The 21,303-nt window shown below is 45.1% G+C and overlaps 4 protein-coding genes across 4 annotated transcripts; 2 read left to right on the top strand and 2 right to left on the bottom strand.

The window, feature by feature from the left end:
* Positions 1 to 662: 662 nt before the first annotated feature.
* Positions 663 to 10,435, top strand: LOC138370912 (Kruppel-like factor 18). Its single transcript, XM_069335573.1, has 5 exons — positions 663 to 1,208; positions 1,589 to 1,834; positions 2,182 to 2,376; positions 3,767 to 4,318; positions 10,268 to 10,435. Exons 1-5 carry the CDS (start codon positions 663 to 665, stop codon positions 10,433 to 10,435), a joined length of 1,707 nt encoding a protein of 568 aa, XP_069191674.1.
* Positions 10,436 to 10,550: 115 nt separating this feature from the next.
* Positions 10,551 to 14,756, bottom strand: LOC138370913 (DNA-directed RNA polymerase II subunit RPB1-like). Its single transcript, XM_069335574.1, has 2 exons — positions 14,582 to 14,756; positions 10,551 to 11,380 (listed from the first exon to the last, which is right to left on the bottom strand). The coding sequence occupies exons 1-2, from the start codon at positions 14,754 to 14,756 to the stop codon at positions 10,551 to 10,553; spliced, it is 1,005 nt and encodes a 334-aa protein (XP_069191675.1).
* Positions 14,757 to 15,313: 557 nt separating this feature from the next.
* LOC138370914 (Kruppel-like factor 18) lies at positions 15,314 to 18,199 on the bottom strand. Its single transcript, XM_069335575.1, has 3 exons — positions 18,186 to 18,199; positions 17,106 to 17,907; positions 15,314 to 15,661 (listed from the first exon to the last, which is right to left on the bottom strand). The coding sequence occupies exons 1-3, from the start codon at positions 18,197 to 18,199 to the stop codon at positions 15,314 to 15,316; spliced, it is 1,164 nt and encodes a 387-aa protein (XP_069191676.1).
* Positions 18,198 to 21,214, top strand: LOC138370915 (DNA-directed RNA polymerase II subunit RPB1-like). Its single transcript, XM_069335576.1, has 4 exons — positions 18,198 to 18,356; positions 18,630 to 18,957; positions 19,156 to 20,216; positions 20,966 to 21,214. Exons 1-4 carry the CDS (start codon positions 18,198 to 18,200, stop codon positions 21,212 to 21,214), a joined length of 1,797 nt encoding a protein of 598 aa, XP_069191677.1.
* Positions 21,215 to 21,303: the final 89 nt, after the last annotated feature.

Genomic DNA, 21,303 nt, shown 5'->3' on the forward strand with positions numbered 1-21,303 from the left:
TCAGCAGTCTGTGTATTCGGGTCAGTAGTTAATGTATACTGGCCAGTAGTCCGGTGTATACTGGTCAGCAGCCTGTGTATACCAGGTAGCAGCCTTTGTATACTGGTCAGCACACTGTGTATACCTATCATTAGCCTTTGTATACTGGTCAGCAGACTGTGTATACCTATCAGCAGTTAGTGTATACTAGCCAGCAGCCTGTGAATACTGGTCAGCAGCCTGGGTATATTTATCAGCAGTTAGTGTATTCTGGTCAGCAGTTAGTGTAAACTGGTCAGCAGTTACTGTATACTGGTCAGCAGCCTGTGCATACTTGTCAGCAGCTTGTGGTTATTGGTCAGCAGCTAGTGTATACTGGTTAGCAGTTAGTGTAAACTGGTTTGCAGCCTGCGTATACTAGTCAGTAGCCTGTGCATACTGCTAAGCAGCAAGTGTATACTGATCAGCCGCCTGTGTATGTTGGTCAGCAGCTAGTGTATGCTGATCAGCAGCTAGTGTATTCTGATCAGCAGCTAGTGTATACTGGTAAGCAGCTAGTGGACACTGGTCAGCATCCTGTATATAATGGTCAGCAGCTTGTGTATAATGGTCAGCAGCTTGTGTATACTGGTCAGCAGTTAGTGTATACTGGTCAATAGCTTGGATATACTGGTTAGCAGCCTATGTATACTGGTCATCGGCTTGTGTATACTGGTCAGCAGCCTGATTATACAGGTCAGCTGCTAGTGTATACTGGTCAGCAGCTGGTGCTCACTGGTCAGCAGCCTGTGTATTCTGGTCAGCAGCTAGTGTATACTGTTCATCAGCCTGTGTATACTGGTCAGCATCGTGTGTATACTGGTCAGCAGCATGTGTATACTGGTCATCAGCTAGTGTATACTGGTCAGCAGCTAATGTACACTGGACAGCAGATAGTGTATACACGTCAGCAGCTAGTGTATACTGGTCAGCAGCCTGTGTATACTGATATGCAGCCTGAGTATACTGATCAGCAGCTAGTGTATACTGGTCAGCAGCTAGTATTATCTGGTCTGCAATCTGTTTATACTGGTCAGCATCCTGTGTATACTGGTCATCACCTAGTGAATACTGGTCAGCAGCTAGTGAACACTGGTCAGCAGCCTGTGTATACATGTCAGCAGCTTGTGTTTACTGGTCAGCAGCCTGAGTATACTGGTCAGCAGCTAGTGTATACAGACCAGAAGTCTGTGAGTACTGGTCAGCAGCCTGTGTATACTGGTCAGCTGCTTGTGTATACTGGCCAGCAGCTTGTGTATACTGGTCAGCATTTGGAGTATACTACTCCGCAGATAGTGTACACTGGTCAGTAGGCTTTGTATACTGGCCAGCAGCTAATGTATACTTGTCAGCAGCCTGTGTATACTGATCAGTAGCCTGTGTATACTGGTCTGCAGCCTGTGTATACTGGTCTCCAGCTTGTGTATACTGGTTAGCAACCTGTGTATACAGGTCAGCATTGGGTATACTTGTGTTTACTCGTCAGCAGCTAGTGTAAACGTGTCAGCAGCCTGTGTATTCTGGTCAGCATTTAGTGTATACAAGTTAGCAATTAGTTTATACTGGTCAGCAGCTAGTGTATATTGGTCAGCAGCTAGTGTATACTGATCAGCAGCCTGTGTATGTTGGTCAGCAACTAGCATATACTAGTCAGCAGCCTGTGAATTCTCATCAGCAGCTAGTGTATACTGGTCAGCAGCCTGTGTATACTGATCAGCAGCCTGTGTATACTGGTCAGCATTTAGTGTATACTACTCCGCAGATAGTGTACACTGTTCAGCAGCCTTTGTATACTGGTCAGCAGTTATGCATTCTGGTCAGCATCCTGTGTATACTGATCAGCAGCCTATATATACTGGTCAGCAGCTAGTGTCTACTGGTGTGCAGCCTGTGTGTACTGGTCACCAGCTTTTGTATACTGGTCAGCAACCTGTGTATTCCGGTCAGTATTGTGTGTACAGGTCAGCAGCCTGTGTATACTGATCAGCAGCCAGAATAAACTGGTCAGCAGCATGTGTATACTGGTCAGCATTTTGTTTACTTGTGTTTACTCGTCAGCAGGTAGTGTATACTTGTCAGCAGCTAGTGTATTCTGGTCAGCATCTAGTGTATACAAGTTAGGAGTTAGTGTATACTGATCAGCAGCCTGTGTATACTGGTCAGCAGCTAGTGTATACTGGTCAGCAGCTAGTGTATACTGGTCAGCAGCCAGTTTATACTGATCAGCAGCCTGTGTATGTTGGTCAGCAACTAGCATATACTAGTCAGCAGCCTGTGTATTCTCATCAGCAGCTAGTGTATACTGGTCAGCAGCCTGTGTATACTGATCAGCAGCCTGTGTATACTGATCAGCTGTCAGTATAAACTGGTCAACAGCATGTGTATATTGGTCAGCATTTAGTGTATACTGGTCCGCAGCTGGGGTACACTGGTCAGTAGCTTTTGTATGCTGGTCAGCAGCTAATGTATACTGGTCAGCAGCCTGTGTATACTGATCAGCAGCCTGTGTATTCTGATCAGCAGCCTGTATATACTGGTCAGCAGCTAGTGTATACTGGTTTGCAGCCTGTGTGTACTGGTCATCAGCTTTTGTATACTGGTCAGCAACCTGTGTATTCCGGTCAGCATTTTCTATACTTGAGTTTACTCTTCAGCGGCTAGTGTATACTTGTCAGCAACTAGTGTATTCTGGTCAGCATCTAGTGTATACTGGTCTGCAGCCTGTGTATACTTATGAGCAGCCAGTGCATTCTGGTCAGCAGCCTGTGTATACTGGTCAGCAGCCAGTATAGTCTGGTCAGCAGCCAGTATAGTCTGGTCAGCAGCCTGTGCATACTGGTCACCAGTTTGTGAATACTGGTCAGCCGCCTGTGTATACTGGTCATCAGCTAGTGTATACTGGTTAGCAGCCTGTGTATACTGGTCAGCAGCCTGTGTATACTGGACACCAGCTTGTGTATACTGGTCAGCAGCCTGTATATACTGGTCTGCAGTTAGTTAATGCTGGTAAGCAGTCTGTATATACTGGTCAGCAGCTGGTGTATTCTGGTCAGCAGTCTGTGTATTCGGGTCAGTAGTTAATGTATACTGGTCAGTAGTCCGGTGTATACTGGTCAGTAGTTAATGTATACTGGTCAGTAGTCCGGTGTATACTGGTCAGCAGCCTGTGTATACCAGATAGCAGCGTTTGTATACTGGTCAGCACACTGTGTATACCTATCATCAGCCTTTGTATACTGGTCAGCAGACTGTGTATACCTATCAGTAGTTAGTGTATACTAGCCAGCAGCCTGTGAATACTGGTCAGCAGCCTGGGTATATTTATCAGCAGTTAGTGTATTCTGGTCAGCAGTTAGTGTAAACTGGTCAGCAGTTACTGTATACTGGTCAGCAGCCTGTGCATACTTGTCAGCAGCTTGTGGTTATTGGTCAGCAGCTAGTGTATACTGGTTAGCAGTTAGTGTAAACTGGTTTGCAGCCTGCGTATACTAGTCAGTAGCCTGTGCATACTGATAAGCAGCAAGTGTATACTGATCAGCAGCCTGTGTATGTTGGTCAGCAGCTAGTGTATGCTGATCAGCAGCTAGTGTATTCTGATCAGCAGCTAGTGTATACTGGTAAGCAGCTAGTGGACACTGGTCAGCATCCTGTATATAATGGTCAGCATCTTGTGTATAATGGTCAGCAGCTTGTGTATACTGGTCAGCAGTTAGTGTATACTGGTCAATAACTTGGATATACTGGTTAGCAGCCTATGTATACTGGTCATCGGCTTGTGTATACTGGTCAGCAGCCTGATTATACAGGTCAGCTGCTAGTGTATACTGGTCAGCAGCTGGTGCTCACTGGTCAGCAGCCTGTGTATTCTGGTCAGCAGCTAGTGTATACTGTTCATCAGTTTGTGTATACTGGTCAGCATCGCGTGTATACTGGTCAGCAGCATGTGTATACTGGTCATCAGCTAGTGTATACTGGTCAGCAGCTAATGTACACTGGACAGCAGATAGTGTATACACGTCAGCAGCTAGTGTATACTGGTCAGCAGCCTGTGTATACTGATATGCAGCCTGTGTATACTGATCAGCAGCTAGTGTATACTGGTCAGCAGCTAGTATTATCTGGTCTGCAATCTGTGTATACTGGTCAGCATCCTGTGTATACTGGTCATCACCTAGTGAATACTGGTCAGCAGCTAGTGAACACTGGTCAGCAGCCTGTGTATACACGTCAGCAGCTTGTGTTTACTGGTCAGCAGCCTGAGTATACTGGTCAGCAGCTAGTGTATACAGACCAGAAGTCTGTGAGTACTGGTCAGCAGCCTGTGTATACTGGTCAGCTGCTTGTGTATACTGGCCAGCAGCTTGTGTATACTGGTCAGCATTTGGAGTATACTACTCCGCAGATAGTGTACACTGGTCAGTAGGCTTTGTATACTGGCCAGCAGCTAATGTATACTTGTCAGCAGCCTGTGTATACTGATCAGTAGCCTGTGTATACTGGTCTGCAGCCTGTGTATACTGGTCTCCAGCTTGTGTATACTGGTTAGCAACCTGTGTATACAGGTCAGCATTGGGTATACTTGTGTTTACTCGTCAGCAGCTAGTGTAAACTTGTCAGCAGCCTGTGTATTCTGGTCAGCATTTAGTGTATACAAGTTAGCAGTTAGTTTATACTGGTCAGCAGCTAGTGTATATTGGTCAGCAGCTAGTGTATACTGATCAGCAGCCTGTGTATACTGGTCAGCATTTAGTGTATACTGGTCAGCAGCTAGTATTATCTGGTCTGCAATCTGTGTATACTGGTCAGCAGCCTGTGTATACATGTCAGCAGCTTGTGTTTACTGGTCAGCAGCCTGAGTATACTGGTCAGCAGCTAGTGTATACAGACCAGAAGTCTGTGAGTACTGGTCAGCAGCCTGTGTATACTGGTCAGCTGCTTGTGTATACTGGCCAGCAGCTTGTGTATACTGGTCAGCATTTGGAGTATACTACTCCGCAGATAGTGTACACTGGTCAGTAGGCTTTGTATACTGGCCAGCAGCTAATGTATACTTGTCAGCAGCCTGTGTATACTGATCAGTAGCCTGTGTATACTGGTCTGCAGCCTGTGTATACTGGTCTCCAGCTTGTGTATACTTGTTAGCAACCTGTGTATACAGGTCAGCATTGGGTATACTTGTGTTTACTCGTCAGCAGCTAGTGTAAACTTGTCAGCAGCCTGTGTATTCTGGTCAGCATTTAGTGTATACAAGTTAGCAGTTAGTTTATACTGATCAGCAGCCTGTGTATACTGGTCAGCAGCTAGTGTATATTGGTCAGCAGCTAGTGTATACTGATCAGCAGCCTGTGTATGTTGGTCAGCAACTAGCATATACTAGTCAGCAGCCTGTGTATTCTCATCAGCAGCTAGTGTATACTGGTTAGCAGCCTGTGTATACTGATCAGCAGCCTGTGTATACTGGTCAGCATTTAGTGTATACTACTCCGCAGATAGTGTACACTGTTCAGCAGCCTTTGTATACTGGTCAGCAGTTATGCATTCTGGTCAGCATCCTGTGTATACTGATCAGCAGCCTATATATACTGGTCAGCAGCTAGTGTCTACTGGTGTGCAGCCTGTGTGTACTGGTCACCAACTTTTGTATACTGGTCAGCAACCTGTGTATTCCGGTCAGTATTGTGTGTACAGGTCAGCAGCCTGTGCTTACTGCTCAGCAGCTTGTGTTTACTGGTCAGTAGCATGTGTATACTGGTCAGCAGCTAGTGTATACTGGTCAGAATCCTGTGTATACTGGTCACTAGCCTGTGTATACTGGTCTGAAGCTTGTGCATAATGGTCAGCAGCTAGTGTATACTGGTCAGCAGCATGTGTATACTGATCAGCATATAGTGTACACTGGTCAGCAGCCGTTGTATACTTTTCAGCAGCTAATGTATACTGGTCAGCAACCTGTGTATACTGATCAGCAGCCTGTGTAAACAGATCAGCAGCCTGTATATACTAGTCAGCAGCTAGTTTATACTGGTCTGCAGCTTGTGTATACAGGTCATCAGCTTGTGTATACTGATCAGCAACCTGTGTATACCGGGCAGCATCATCAGTATACTGGTAAACTGATTAGATTAGATTAAGCAAGAAGGAGTGAGCTGGGCGAACTGCATTTTCTTGGATTGTCAGAAAGCCTTTGACACAGTACCGCATAAGAGGCTGGTACATAAGCTGGAGAGACAGGCAGGTGTAGCTGGTAAGGTGCTCCAGTGGATAAGGGAGTATCTAAGCAATAGGAAGCAGAGAGTTACGGTGAGGGGTGAGACCTCCGATTGGCGTGAAGTCACCAGTGGAGTCCCACAGGGCTCTGTACTCGGTCCTATCTTGTTTCTGATATATGTAAATGATCTCCCGGAGGGTATCGATTCATTTCTCTCAATGTTTGCGGACGATGCTAATATTATGAGAAGGATTAAAACAGAAGAGGACTGTTTGAGGCTTCAAGAAAACCTAGACAAGCTGAAGGAATGGTCGAACAAATGGTTGTTAGAGTTTAACCCAACCAAATGTAATGTAATGAAGATAGGTGTAGGGAGCAGGAGGCCAGATACAAGGTATCATCTGGGAGAGGAAATTCTTCAGGAGTCAGAGAAGGAAAAAGACTTGGGGGTTGATATCACGCCAGACCTGTCTCCTGCAGCACATATCAAGCGGATAACATCAGCGGCATATGCCAGGCTGGCCAACATACGAACGGCATTCAGAAACTTGTGTAAAGAATCATTCAGAACTTTGTATACCACATATGTCAGGCCAATCCTGGAGTATGCAGCCCCAGCATGGAGTCCATATCTAGTCAAGGATAAGACTAAACTGGAAAAGGTTCAAAGGTTTGCCACCAGACTAGTACCCGAGCTGAGAGGTATGAGCTACGAGGAGAGACTACGGGAATTAAACCTCACTTCGCTGGAAGACAGAAGAGTTAGGGGGGACATGATCACCACTTTCAAGATTCTGAAGGGAATTGATAGGGTAGATAAAGACAGTCTATTTAACACAAGGGGAACACGCACAAGGGGACACAGGTGGAAACTGAGTGCCCAAATGAGCCACAGAGATATTAGAAAGAACTTTTTTAGTGTCAGAGTGGTTGACAAATGGAATGCATTAGGGGGTGATGTGGTGGAGGCTGACTCCATACACAGTTTCAAGTGTAGATATGATAGAGCCCAATAGGCTCAGGAATCTGTACACCTATTGATTGACGGTTGAGAGGCGGGACCAAAGAGCCAGAGCTCAACCCCCGCAAACACAACCAGGTGAGTACAACTAGGTGAGTACTGGTCAGCAGCCTGTGTATACTGATTAGCAGCCTGTGTATACTGGTCAGCAGCCTGTGCATACTGGTCTTCAGCCTATGTATACAGGTCACCAGCTTGTGTATACTGGTCAGCAACCTGTGTATACTGGTAAACATTTTGTATACTTGGGTATACTGGTCAGAAGCTAGTGTATACTTTTCAGCTTTTAGTGTATTATGGTCAGTATCTCTTGTATACAAGTTAGCAGTTAGTGTATACTGGTCAGCAGCTAGAGTATACTGGTCACCAGCCTGTTTATACTGATCAGCAGCCTGTGTATGTTGGTCAGCAACTAGTGTATACTAGTGAGCACCCTGTGTATTCTGATCAGTAGCTAGTGTATACTGGTCAGCAACTTGTGCATGCAGGTCAACATTGTGTATACTTGTGAATAGTGGTCAGCATCTAGTGAATTCTAGTTATCAGTTAGTGTATACTGGTCAGCAGCCTGTGCATACTGATCAGCAGCTTGTGTTTACTGGTCAGCCGCCTGTGTATACTGGTCAGCAGCTAGTGTATACTGGCCAGAAGCCTTTGTATCCTGGTCAGCAGCCTGAGTATACTGGTCACCAGCTTGTGTATACAGGTCAGCAACCTGTGTATACCGGTCAGCATTGTGTATACTTGTGTATACTGGTCAGCAGCTTGTGTATACTTGTCAGCAGCCTGTGAATACTGGATATCATCTTTTATATACTGGTCAGAAGCCTGTGTATAGTGGTGAGCAGCCTGAGTATACTAGTCAGCACCTATTGTATAATGGTCAGCAGACTGTGTACACTTTGACGGGAGGAATTTCCCGTCAAAGAAGGAATAATTTAAATAGGGAGATTGAAGAAATCGAGCGGAAATTGAAACACTTATATGAAACTGAAGAAAGGCAGTTAGAACAGAAAGCAATGCAGGAAATAAAGAAAAATCCAAAATATTTCTTATTCGTACAAGTGAAGGTTCATACACGGAGGATGACAAAGAAATTGGTGAAATCCTAAAACAGCAGTATGAGGACATGTTTAGCACTCCAATAAACAACATGAAAGTGGAAGAGCCAGACAATTTCTTTATGCGGGATATTCAAACCCCTGTAAATATAACTGATATCAACACGAGCGCACTAAATTTTGAAAGAGAAATTGAAAACATGCCCATGCAGTCGGCCCCAGGTCCAGACTCATGGAATTCAATATTTATAAAGAAATGCAAAGTGCCGGTAGCACAGGCACTCAGTAGAGTGTGGAGGAAGAGCTTGGACACGGGGGAGATACCAGATGCACTTAAAGTAGCAGACATAGCCCCTCTACACAAGGGAGGGAGCAAAGCATTGGCAAAGAATTATAGACCAGTTGCACTAACATCGCACATCATAAAAGTATTTGAGAGAGTGATTAGGAGTCAGGTCACCAATTTCATGGAGACCAATGACCTTCACAACCCAGGCCAACATGGATTTCGAGCGGGAAGATCGTGCCTCTCACAGCTACTTGAGCACTACGACATAGTCACTGAGGCATTAGAAGAGAAACAGAATGCTGATGTGATATACACGGACTTCGCAAAGGCTTTCGATAAATGTGACCATGGCGTGATAGCACACAAAATGAATTCAATGGGAATAACCGGTAAAGTAGGACGCTGGATACTCAGTTTTCTGTCAAACAGGACTCAGCGAGTTACGGTCAGCCATATAAAATCTAGTCCAAGTGCAGTTAAAAGCTCTGTACCTCAGGGTACAGTCCTTGCACCGCTGCTTTTCCTTATTCTCATATCAGATGTAGACAAAAACACAAGTCATAGCTTCGTATCATCCTTTGCAGATGACACAAAAATCAGTATGAAAATTACCGCGGCTGAAGACATTGAAAAACTTCAAGCTGATATTAATAAAGTTTTCGACTGGGCATCAGAAAATAACATGATGTTTAACAGTGATAAATTCCAGGTACTCAGGTACGGTAAAAATGAGGACCTTAAACATAATACAGAGCACAAAACACAATCAAATGTACCCATAGTAGGAAAACAGCATGTAAAGGATTTGGGAATAATAATGTCTGACGACCTAACGTTTAAGGAGCATAACCAAGCAAATATTGCGACAGCCAGAAAAATGATAGGATGGATTACGAGAACTTTCAAATCCAGGGATCCCATCACAATGGTTGTACTCTTCAAGTCACTTGTGTTGTCCCGTCTTGAGTACTGCTCAGTACTCACTTCCCCCTTCAGAGCAGGAGAGATTGCTGAAATAGAGGGAATACAGAGAACATATACGGCACGCATAGACGCAATAAAGCACTTAAATTATTGGGATCGTCTCAAAGCCCTCCAAATGTACTCACTAGAAAGAAGACGAGAGAGATATCAAATAATATACACCTGGAAGATACTGGAGGGCCAAGTACCAAATCTACACAGTAAAATAACAACGTACTGGAGTGAACGATATGGAAGAAAATGCAGAATAGAACCAGTGAAGAGCAGAGGTGCCATAGGCACAATCAGAGAACACTGTATAAACATCAGAGGTCCGCGGTTGTTCAACGTCCTTCCAGCAAGCATAAGAAATATTGCCGGAACAACCGTGGACATTTTCAAGAGGAAACTAGATTTATTCCTCCAAGGAGTGCCGGACCAACCGGGCTGTGGTGGGTATGTGGGCCTGCGGGCCGCTTCAAGCAACAGCCTAGTGGACCAAACTCTCACAAGTCGAGCCTGGCCTCCGGCCGGGCTTGGGGAGTAGAAGAACTCCCAGAACCCCATCAACCAGGTATCAACCAGGTATCATTGTTCAGCAGCTTGTGTATACTGGTCAGCAGCTTGTGTATACTGGTCAGCAGCTTGTGTATTCTGGTCAGCAGCATGTGTTTAATGGTGAGCAGCTTGTGTATACTTGTCAACAGCTAGTATATACTGATCAGCATCTAGTGTACACTGGTCAGCAGCCTGTGTATATTGATCAGCAGCCTGTGTATACTGGTCAGCAGCTTTTGTTTACTAATCAGCAGCCTGTGTATTCTGGTCAGCAGCTAGTGTATACTGGTCAGAATCCTGTGTATACTGGTCATTAGCCTGTGTATACTGGTCATCAGCTTGTGTATACTGGTCAGCAGCTAGTGTATACTGGTCAGCAGCCTGTTTATACTGATCAGCACCCTGTGTATACCGGTCAGCATCTATTGTATTCTAGTCAGCAACTAATGTATACGGGTCAGCACCTAGAGTATACTGGTTAGCAGCTAGTGTATACTGGTCAGTAGCTAATGTATACTGGTCAACAGCTTGTGTATACTTGTCTGCAGGTAGTGTAACCTGGTTAGATGATAGTGTATACTGGTTATCAGCCTGTGTATATTGGTGTGCAGCTAGTGTATACTGGTCAGCAGCTAGTCTATACTGATCATTAGCCTGTGTATACTGATCAGCAGCTAGTGTATACTGGTTAGCGTTTAGTGTATACTGGTTAGCAGCCTGTGTATACAGGTCAGAAGCCTGTGTATACTGGTCATTAGCTAGTCTATACTTCTCAGCAGTTAGAGTATTCTGGTCAGTATCTAGTGTATACAAGTTAGCAGTTTGTGTATACCAGTCAGCAGCCTGTGTATACTGGTTAACAGCTAGTGTATGCTGGTCAGCAGTTAGTGTATACTGGTCAGCAGCCTGTTTATACTGATCAGCAGCCTGTGTATGTTGGTCAGTAGCTAGTGTATGATAGTCAGCAGCCTGTGTATACTGATCAGCAGCCTGTGTCTTCTGATCAGCATCTAGTGTATACTGAGAAGTAGCTAGTGTATCCTGGTCAGCAGCTAGTGCATACTGTTCAGCAGCTAGTGTATACTGGTCAACAGCCTGTGTATATTGGTCAGCAGCGTGTGTATACTGGTCAGCATCCTTTGAATACAGGTTATCATCTTGTATATTCTGGTTAGCAGCGTGTATATACTGGTCAGCAGCCTGTGTATACTGGTCAGGAGCTAGTGTATATTGGTCAGCAGCTAGTGTATACTGGTCAGCAGCTAGTTAACACTGGTCAGCAGACTGTGCATACTGGTCAACAGCCTGTGTATAATGGTCAGCAGCATTTCTTTACTGGTCAGCAGACTGTGTATACTGATCAGCAGCTCGTGTATACTGGTCAGAAACCTGTATATACTGGTCAGCAGCCTGTGTATACTGGACAATATCTTGTGTATACTGTTCAGCAGCTAGTGTATACTGGTCAGCAGCTAGTGTATACTGGTTTGCAGCTGGTGTATACTGGTTAGCAGTTAGTGTATTCTGTTTAGCAGCCTGTGTATACTGGTCAGCAGCTAGTGTATACTGGTAAGCAGCTAATGTATACTGGTCAGCAGCTAGTGTATACTGGTCTCAAGCTAGTGTATACTGGTTAGCAGTGAGTATATACTGGTTAACAGCCTGTTTTTACTGGTCAGCAGCCTGTGTATACTGGTCAGCAGCTAGAGTATACTTCTCAGGAGCTAATGTATTCTGGTCAGCATCTAGTGTATACAAGTTAGCAGTTAGTGTATACTGGTTAACAGCCTGTGTATACTGGTCAGCAGCTATTGTATACTGGTCAGTAGCTAGTGTATACTGGTCAGCAGCTAAAGCATACTGGTCAGCAGCCTGTTTATACTGATCAGCAGCCTGTGTATGTTGGTCTGCAGCTAGTGTATACTGGTCAGCAGTCTGTTTATTCTGATCAGCAGCTAGTGTATACTGGTCAGCAGCCTGTGTATTCTGATGTATACTGATCATCAGCTAGAGTATACTGGTCAGCAGCTAGTGTACACTGTTCAGCAGCTAGTGTATACTGCTCAACAGCATGTGTATTCTGGACAGCAGCCTGAGTATACTGATCAGCATCTAGTGTGTACTGCTCAGCAGCCTGTAAATACTAGTCAGCAGCCTCTGTATACTTGTAAGCAGCCTGTGTTAACTGGTCAGCAACCTGTGCATAGTGGTCAGCAGCCTGAGTATACCGGTCAGCAGCTGGCGTATACTAGTCAGCAGCTAATGTATACTGGTCAGCAGCTAGAGTATATTGGTTAGCAGCTAGTGTATACTGGTCGCCAGCTAGTGTATACTGGTCAGCAGCTTGTGTATACTGGTCAGCAGCCTGTGTATACTGATCAGCAGCCTGTATATGTTTGTCAGCAGCTAGTGTATACTGGTCAGCAGCCTGTGTATTGTGATCAGCAGCTAGTGTATTCTGGTAAACAGCTAGTGTATACTGGTCAGCAGCTATGGAATACTAGTCAGCAGCCTGTGTATACTGATCAGCAGGCTGTGTATAATGATCAGCAGCCAACGTATACTTGCAAGCAGCTAGTGTATACTGGCAAGCAGCTAGTGTATACTGGTCTGCAGCCTGTGTATACGGGTCACCAGCTTGTGTATACTGGTGAGTAGCCAGAGTATATCGGTCAGCAGCTGGTGTATACTAGTCAGCAGCTAATGTATACTGGTTAGCATCTTGAGTATACTGGTCAGCAGCTAGTGAGTATTGGTCTGCAGCTAGTGAATACTAGTTAGCAGCCTGTGCATTCTGGTCAGCATCCTGTGTACACTGCTCAGCAGATAGAGTATACTTGTCAGCAGTTAGTGTATTCTTTTCATACTGGTCAGCAGTCTGTTTATACTAATCAGCAGCCTGTGTATGTTGGTCAGCAGCTAGTGTATACTGGTCAGAAACCTGTGTGTTCTGATCAGCAGCTAGTGTATTCTGCTATACACAGGCAAGCAGCCTGTGAATACTGATCAGCAGCCTACGTACACTGTCAAGCAGCTAGTGTATACTGGTCTGCAGCCTATGTATACTGGTCACCAGCTTGTGTATACTGGTCAGCAGTCTGTGTATACCTGTCAGCAGCTGGTGCATACTAGTCAGCAGCTAATGTATACTGGTGAGCAGATAGAGCATACTGGTTAGTAGCTAGTGTATACTGGTCAGTTGCTAATGTATACTGGTCAGCAGCTAGTGTATACTGGTTAGCAGCTTGTGTATTCTGGTCAGCAGCCTGTGTATACTGGTCAGTAGCCTGTGTATACTGGTCAGCAGCTAGTGTATTCTGGTCAGCATCTAGTTTATACAAGTTAGCAGAAAGTGTATACTGGTCAGCAGCTAAAGCATACTGGTCAGCAGTCTGTTTATACTGATCAGAAGCCTGTGTATGTTGGTTAGCAGCTAGTGTATACTGGTCAGCACCTAGTATACACTGTTCAGCAGCTAGTGTATACTGGGCAGCAGCGTGTGTATACTGGACAGCAGCCTAAGTATACTGGTCAGCAGCTAGTGTGTACTGCTCAGCAGCTAATGTGTACTGGTCAGCAGCCAGTAAATATTGGTCAGCAGCCTGTGTATATTGGTAATCAGCCTGTGTAAACCGGTCAGCAACCTGTGTATAGTGGTCAGCAACTTGTGTATACTGGTCAGCAGCCTGTTTGTACTGATCAGCAGCCTATGTATACTGGTCAGCATCCTGTGTATACTGGTCAGCAGCTTGTGTATACTGGTCTGCCGCAAGAGTATACTAGTCAGCAGCCTGTATATACAGGTCATCAGATAGTGTATAGTGGTAAGCAGCCTGTCTATATTGGTCAGCAAATAGTGTATTCTGGTCAGCAGCTAGTGTTCACTGGTCAGCAGCTAGTGTATACTGAAATGCAGCCGTTGTATGTTGGTTAGCAGCTCGTGTATATTGGTCAGCAGCCTATGTATTCTGATCAGCAGCAAGTGTATACTGGTCAGCAGCATGTGTATAGTGATAAGCAGCTATTGTATACATGTCAGCAGCCTGTGTATACTGATCAGCAGCTAGTATATACTGGTCAGCAGCTATTATAATCTGGTCAGCAGCATGATTATACTGATCACCAACGTGTGTATACTGGTCAGCAGCCTGTGTATACTTCTCTGCCCAGTATACACTGCTAGTGTATACTGGGCAGAAGCTAGTGTACACTAATCAGCAGCCTGTGTATACTGGTCGTCAGCTAATGTATATTGGTCAGCAACTTGTGTATACTGATCAGCAGCCTGTGTGTACTGATCAGCAGCCTATGTATACTGGTCAGCAACCTGTGTATACTTGTCAGCAACCTGTGTATAATGTTCAGCAACTTGAGTATACTGGTCACCAGCTAGTGTATACTAGTCAGCAGCTTGTATATAAATGTCAGCAGCCTGTGTATACAGGTGAGCATCCTTTGTATACTGGTAATAGCTAGTATATACTGGTCAGCAGCCTGTGCATACTGGTCAGGAGCTTTTGTATACTGGTCAGCATCTTGTGTATACTGGTCAGCAGCTTGTGTATACTGATCAGCAGCTAGTGTACACTGGATAGCAGCCTGAGTATACTGGTCGGCAGCTTCAGTACTAGTCAGCATCTAGTGTACACTGGCAAGCAGCTTCAGTATACTGGTTAGCAGCTTGTGTATACTGGTCAGCAGCTAGTGTACACTTGTGAGCAGCCTGTGAATATTTGTCACCACCTAATGTATACTGGTCAGCAGCCTGTGTATACTGATCAGCAGCCTGTGTATGTTTGTCAGCAGCTAGTGTATACTGGGTCAGCACCAAGTGTATACTGGTCAGCAGCTAGTGAATACTCTTCAGCAGCTAGTGTATACTTTTCAGCAGCCTGTGTATTTCTGGTGTGCAGCCTGTGTATACTGGTCAGCAGCGTGTGTATAGAGCTCAGCAGCAAATGTATACTGGTTAGTAACTTGTTTATACTGGATAGCAGCCTGTGTATACTGGTCACCAGCTTGTGTGTGGTGGTCAGCAACCTGTTTTACTGGTCAGCAGCTTGTGTATTCTGGTCAGCAGCGTGTGTATACTGGTCAGCAGCGTGTGTATACTGGTCAGCAGCCTGTTTATACTGGTCAGCAGCTAATGTATACTGGTCAGTAGTTTGTTTATTCTGAACAGCAACCTTAGAATACTATTCAGCAGCTTGTGTATACTGATTAGCAGCCTGCAAATACTGGTCAGCAACCCGTGTATATTCGTCAGCAACCTGTGTATACTGTTCAGCATCTTGAATATACTGGTCAGCAGCTAGTGTATACTGGTCAGCAGCTAATGTATACTGGTCAGCAGCTTGTGTATACTGGTCAGCATCCTGTGCATACTGGTCAGCAGGTTGTGTATTCTGGTCAACAGCTAGTGTATACTGGTCAGCAGCCTGTGTATACATGTCAGCAGATAGTGTATTCTGTTCAGCAGCTAGTGTACACTGGTCAGCAGCTAGAGTATACTGGAAAGCAGCCTGTGTATACTGATATGCAGCCTGTGTATGTTGGTAAACAGCTAGTGTATATTGATCAGCAGCCTATGTATTCTGATCAGCTGCAAGTGTATTCTGATCAGCAGCTTGTGTACACTGGTCAGCAGCTTGTGTATACTGGTCAGCAGCTGGGCCTAATGGTCAGGAGCTTGTGTATACTGGTCAGCAGCTTGTGTATACTGGTCAACAACCTGTGTATACTGGTCAGCAGTTAGTGTATATTAGTCAGCAGCCTTTGTTTACTTGTAAGCAGTCTGTGTATACGGATCAGCAGCCTGTTTATACTTGTCAACAGGTAGTGTATACTGGTCAAGCTGACTAGTATGCTATGTATACTAGTCAGCAGCCTGTGTATATTGGTCAGCATATTGAGTACACTGGTCAGCAGTTAGTGTATACTGTTCAGCAACGTGTGTATTCTGGACAACAGCTTGTGTGAACTGGTCAGCAGTTAGTGTATACTGGTCAGCAGGTATTGTATACTAGTCAGCAGCCTGTGTATACTGGTCAAGCTGGCTAGTATATACAAGCTGGTGACCAGTATACACAAGCTGCTGACCAGTATACACTAGATGATGAATAGTATACACACGCAGCTGACCAGTATACAACAGCTGCTGACCAGTACACACAAGCTGCTGACCAGTATACACAGGCTGCTGACCAGTATACACAGACTTCTGACCAGTATACACTAGCTGCTGACCAGTATACACAGGCTGCTGACCAGTATACACCGGCTGCTTGCTAGTATACACTAAATGCTGACCAGTATACACAAGCTGCTGTCCAGTAAACAGAAGCTGCTGACCAGTATACACAGGCTGCTGTCCAGTGTACACTAGCTGTTGACCAGTATGCACAGGCTGCTGACCAAAATACACAAGCTGCTGACCTGTATACACCAACTGCTGACCAGTATACACTATCTGCTGACCAGTATACACAAACTGGTGATAAGTATACACAGGCTGCTGACCATGAAACTCAGGCTGCTGACCAGGAAACTCAGGCTACTGACCTGTATACACTAACTGCTGATAAGAATACACATCCTGCTGACCAGTATCCAAACTGCTGCTGTCTCGTATACGCAGGCTGCTGACCAGTATACACCAGGCTGCTGACCAGAATACTCTTGATGATGACCACTAAACACAGGCTGCTGACCAGTGTACACTAATTGCTGACCAGTATACACTAACTGCTGACCAGTATACACAGGCTGCTGACCAGTATGCACAGGCTGCTGATCAGTATACACTAACTGCTGATAAGTATACACAAGCTGCTGACCAGTAAACAAAGGCTGCTAACTAGTCTACACAGGCTGCTGACCAGTATACACTAGCTGATGACCAGTATACACAGGCTGCTGACTAGTATACATAGTCAGCATAGTATATATAGTATACATAGTATACTAGTTATTTTGACCAGTACCCACAGCCTGCTGACCATAATACACAGGCTGCTGACCATAATACACAGGCTGCTGACCAGTATGCACTAACTGCTGACCAGTATATACTAACACCTTACCAGAATACACAGGTTGCTGAACATTATACACTAACTGCTGACACGTATTCACAGGCTGCTGACCAGTATACACTAACTGCTGACAACTATACAAAGGCTGCTGATTAATATTCACAGGGTGCTGACTAGTATACACACGCTGCTGATCAGTATAAACAGGCTGCTTACCAGTAAACAAAGGCTGCTGACTGGTATACACTAACTGCTGCCCAGTATACACAGGTTGCTGCCCAGTATACACAGGCTGTTGAACAAAATACACAGGCTGCTGACCAGTATACACTAGCTGCTGACCAGAATACACTAGCTGCTGTTCAGTATACACTAGCTGCTGATCAGAATACACAGGCTGCTGATCAGAATACACAAGTTGCTGATCAGAATACACAGGATGCTGAACAGTATACACTAGCTGCTGACAAACATATACAGGCTGCTGACCAGTGTGCACAGGCTGCTGACCAGTGTACACTAGATGCTGACCAGTGTACACTAGCTGCTGACCAGAATACACTAGCTGCTGATCAGCATACACTAGCTGCTGATCAGCATACACTAGCTGCTGATCAGAATACACAGGCTGCTGACCAGTAAACACTAGCTGCTGACCAGTATACACTAGCTGCTGATCAGTATACACTAGCTGCTGATCAGAATACACAGGCTGCTGACCAGTATACACTAGCTGCTTACCAGTAAAAATAGAGCTGGTGACCAGTAATCAGAAGCTGCTAACTAGTATACACCGGCTGCTGACTTCTATACACTAGCTGCGGACCAGTATACACATGCTGCTGACCAGTATACACAAGCTGCTGACCAGTATACACAAGCTACTGACCAGTATACACAGGCTGCTGACCAGTGTTAACTAGCTGCTGACCATTATACACTAGCCGCTAACCAGAAAACACTAGCTGCTAACCAGTATACACAGGCTGCTGACCAGTATACACAGGCTGCTGACCAGTATACACTAGTATACCAGGCTGCTGACATGTATATAAATGCTGATGACCAGTATTCAAAGGCTGCTGACCAGTATACACAAGCTGCTGACCAGTGTACACTAGCTTCTGATCAGAATACTTATGCTGCTGACCAATATACACTAGCTGCTGACCAACATACACAGGCTGCATATCAGTATACACAGGTCACTGCCCAGTATACACTAGCTGCTGACCTGTATACACTGTCTTCTGACCTGTATACACATGCTGCTGACCAGTATACACTAGCTGCTGACCAGTGAACACCTATTGCTGACCAGTATACACTATCTGCTGACCTGTATACACTATCTGCTGACCAGTATACAACAGCTGCTGATCAGTATACACAGGCTGCTGACAAGTATACAATAGCTGCTGATCAGAATACATATGCTGCTGACTAATATACACTAGCTGTTGACCAATATACACAGGCTGCAAATCAGTATACACAGGATGCTGCCCAGAATGCACTAGCTGCTGACCAGTATACACTAGCTGTGGAGCAATATACACAGGCTGCTGACCAATACACACAAGCTGCTGACCAGTATACACAAGCTGCTGACTTCTATACACTACCTGCTGATCATTATACACAGGCTGCTGACCATTATACACCAGCTGCTGACGAGTATACACAAGCTGCGAACCAGTATACACAAGCTGCTGACGAGTATACACAAGCTGCTGACCAGTATACACAAGCTGCTGACCAGTATACCCAAGCTGCTGACCAGTATACACAGGCTGCTGACCAGTGTTAACTAGCTGCTGACCAGTATACACTAGCTGCTGACCAGTATACACTAGCTGCTGACCAGTATACACTAGCTGATGACAAGTATACACAAACTGCTGACCAGTATACACTAGCTGCTGACCAGTATTCTCAATCTGCGGACCAGTATACTCAGGCTGCTGGCTAGTGTTAACTAGCTGCTGACCATTATACACTAGCGGCTAACCAGTATACTCAGGCTGCTGATCAGTATACGCAGGCTGCTGACACGTATATACATGCTGATGACCAGTATTCACAGGCTCCTGACCAGTATACACAAGCTGTTGACCAGTATACACAAGCTGTTGACCAGTATAGATTAGCTAGTGATCAGTATAGTCATGCTGCTGACCAATATACACTAGCTGCTGACCAACATACACAGGCTTCATATCAGTATACACAGGCCGCTGCCCTGTATACACTAGCTGCTGACCTGTATACACATGCTGCTGACCAGTATACACTAGCTGCTGACCAGTGTACACCTATTGCTGACCATTATACACTATCTGCTGATCTGTATACACAAGCTGCTGACCAGTATACACTTCCAGATGATCAGTGTAATCATGCTGCTGACCAGTATACACTAGCTGCTGACCAGTGTACACCTATTGCTGACCATTATACACTAGCTGCTGATCAGTATACACAGGCTGCTGACAAGTATACAATTGCTGCTGATCAGAATACATATGCTGCTGACCAATATACACAGGCTGCAAATCAGTATACACAGGTTGCAGACCTGTTTACACCTGCTGCTTTCCAGTATTCACAGGCTGCTGACCAGTATACACTAGCTGCTGACCAACTTACAAAGGCTGCTGATCAGTGTACACTAAGTGCTGACCAGTATACACTAACTGCTGACCAATATACACTAACTGCTTACCAGTATACACTAACTGCTGACCAGTATACAAAGGCTACTGACCAGTATACACTACAGTATTCACAGGTTGATGAGCAGTATACACAGGTTGCTGACCAGTATTCACAAACTATTGATCAGTATCCACAGGATGCTGACCAGTATACACCGGCTGCTAACCAGTATTCACGAATTGCTGACCAGAATGCACTAACTGGTGATAAGTATACACAGGCTGCTGACCAGTATACACAGGCTGCTGACCATTATACACAGACTGCTGATCGGTATACACCAGTTGCTGACCAGTATTTGAAGGCTGCTTATCAGTATACACAAGCTGCTGACCTGTACAAACAGGTCGGTGACCACTATACACAATCTTGTGACCAGATACAAGGTATCATCTGCGAGATGAAATACTTCAGGAGTCAATGAGAGAGAGAATGACTTGGGGGTTGATATCTCGCCAGACCTGTCCCCTGAAGCTTATATCAAAACGATAACATCAGCGGCATATGCCAGGTTGGCTAACATAAGAACGGCATTTAGAAACTTGTGTAAGGAATCTTTCAGAACATTATATACCACATATGTCAGACCAATCCTGGAGTATGCGGCTCCAGCATGGAGTCCATATCTAATCAAGCATAAGACTAAACTGGAAAAGGTTTAAAGGTTTGCCACCAGACTAGTACTCGAGCTGAGAGGTATGAGCTACGAGCACAAGCTGCTGACCAATACAAACAGGTTGCTGACCACCATACACAAGCTGGTGACCACCATATACAAGCTGGTGACCAGTATACACAGGCAGCTGACCGGTATACACAGGCTGCTAACCATTATACACTTGCTGCTGACCAGTATACTCAGGCTGCTGTCAAGTATAAACAAGCTACTAACCAGTATACATTAGCTGCTGACCAGTATACACACGCTGCTCACCAGTATACACAGGCTTCAAACCAGCAATACACAGGCTGCTGACAAGTATACACTAGCTGCTGAAGAGTATTCATTAGCTGCTGACCAGTATACACTAGCTGCTGACCCAGTATACACTAGATGCTGACCAGTATACACAAGCTGCTTACCATTATACACAGACTGCTGACCAGTATAAACAAGCTGCTGACCAGCATACACAAGCAACTGACCAGTATATACAAGCTGCTGACCAGTATACACAAGCTGCTGACCATTATACACAGGCTGCTGACCAGTATACACAAGCTGCTGACCAGAATACACAAGCTGCTGACCAGTATACACAGGCTGCTGATCAGTATACACAAGCTGCTGACCAGAATACACAAGCTGCTGACCAGTATACACCGGCTGCTGACCAGTGTTAACTAGCTGCTGACCAGTATACACTAGCTGCTGCCGAGTATACAATAGCTGCTAACCAGTATAGACAGGCTGCTGACCAGTATACACAGAC

The sequence above is a fragment of the Procambarus clarkii genome, chromosome 34 (assembly GCF_040958095.1).
Source record: "Procambarus clarkii isolate CNS0578487 chromosome 34, FALCON_Pclarkii_2.0, whole genome shotgun sequence".
NCBI classification, from domain to species: Eukaryota; Metazoa; Arthropoda; class Malacostraca; order Decapoda; family Cambaridae; genus Procambarus; species Procambarus clarkii.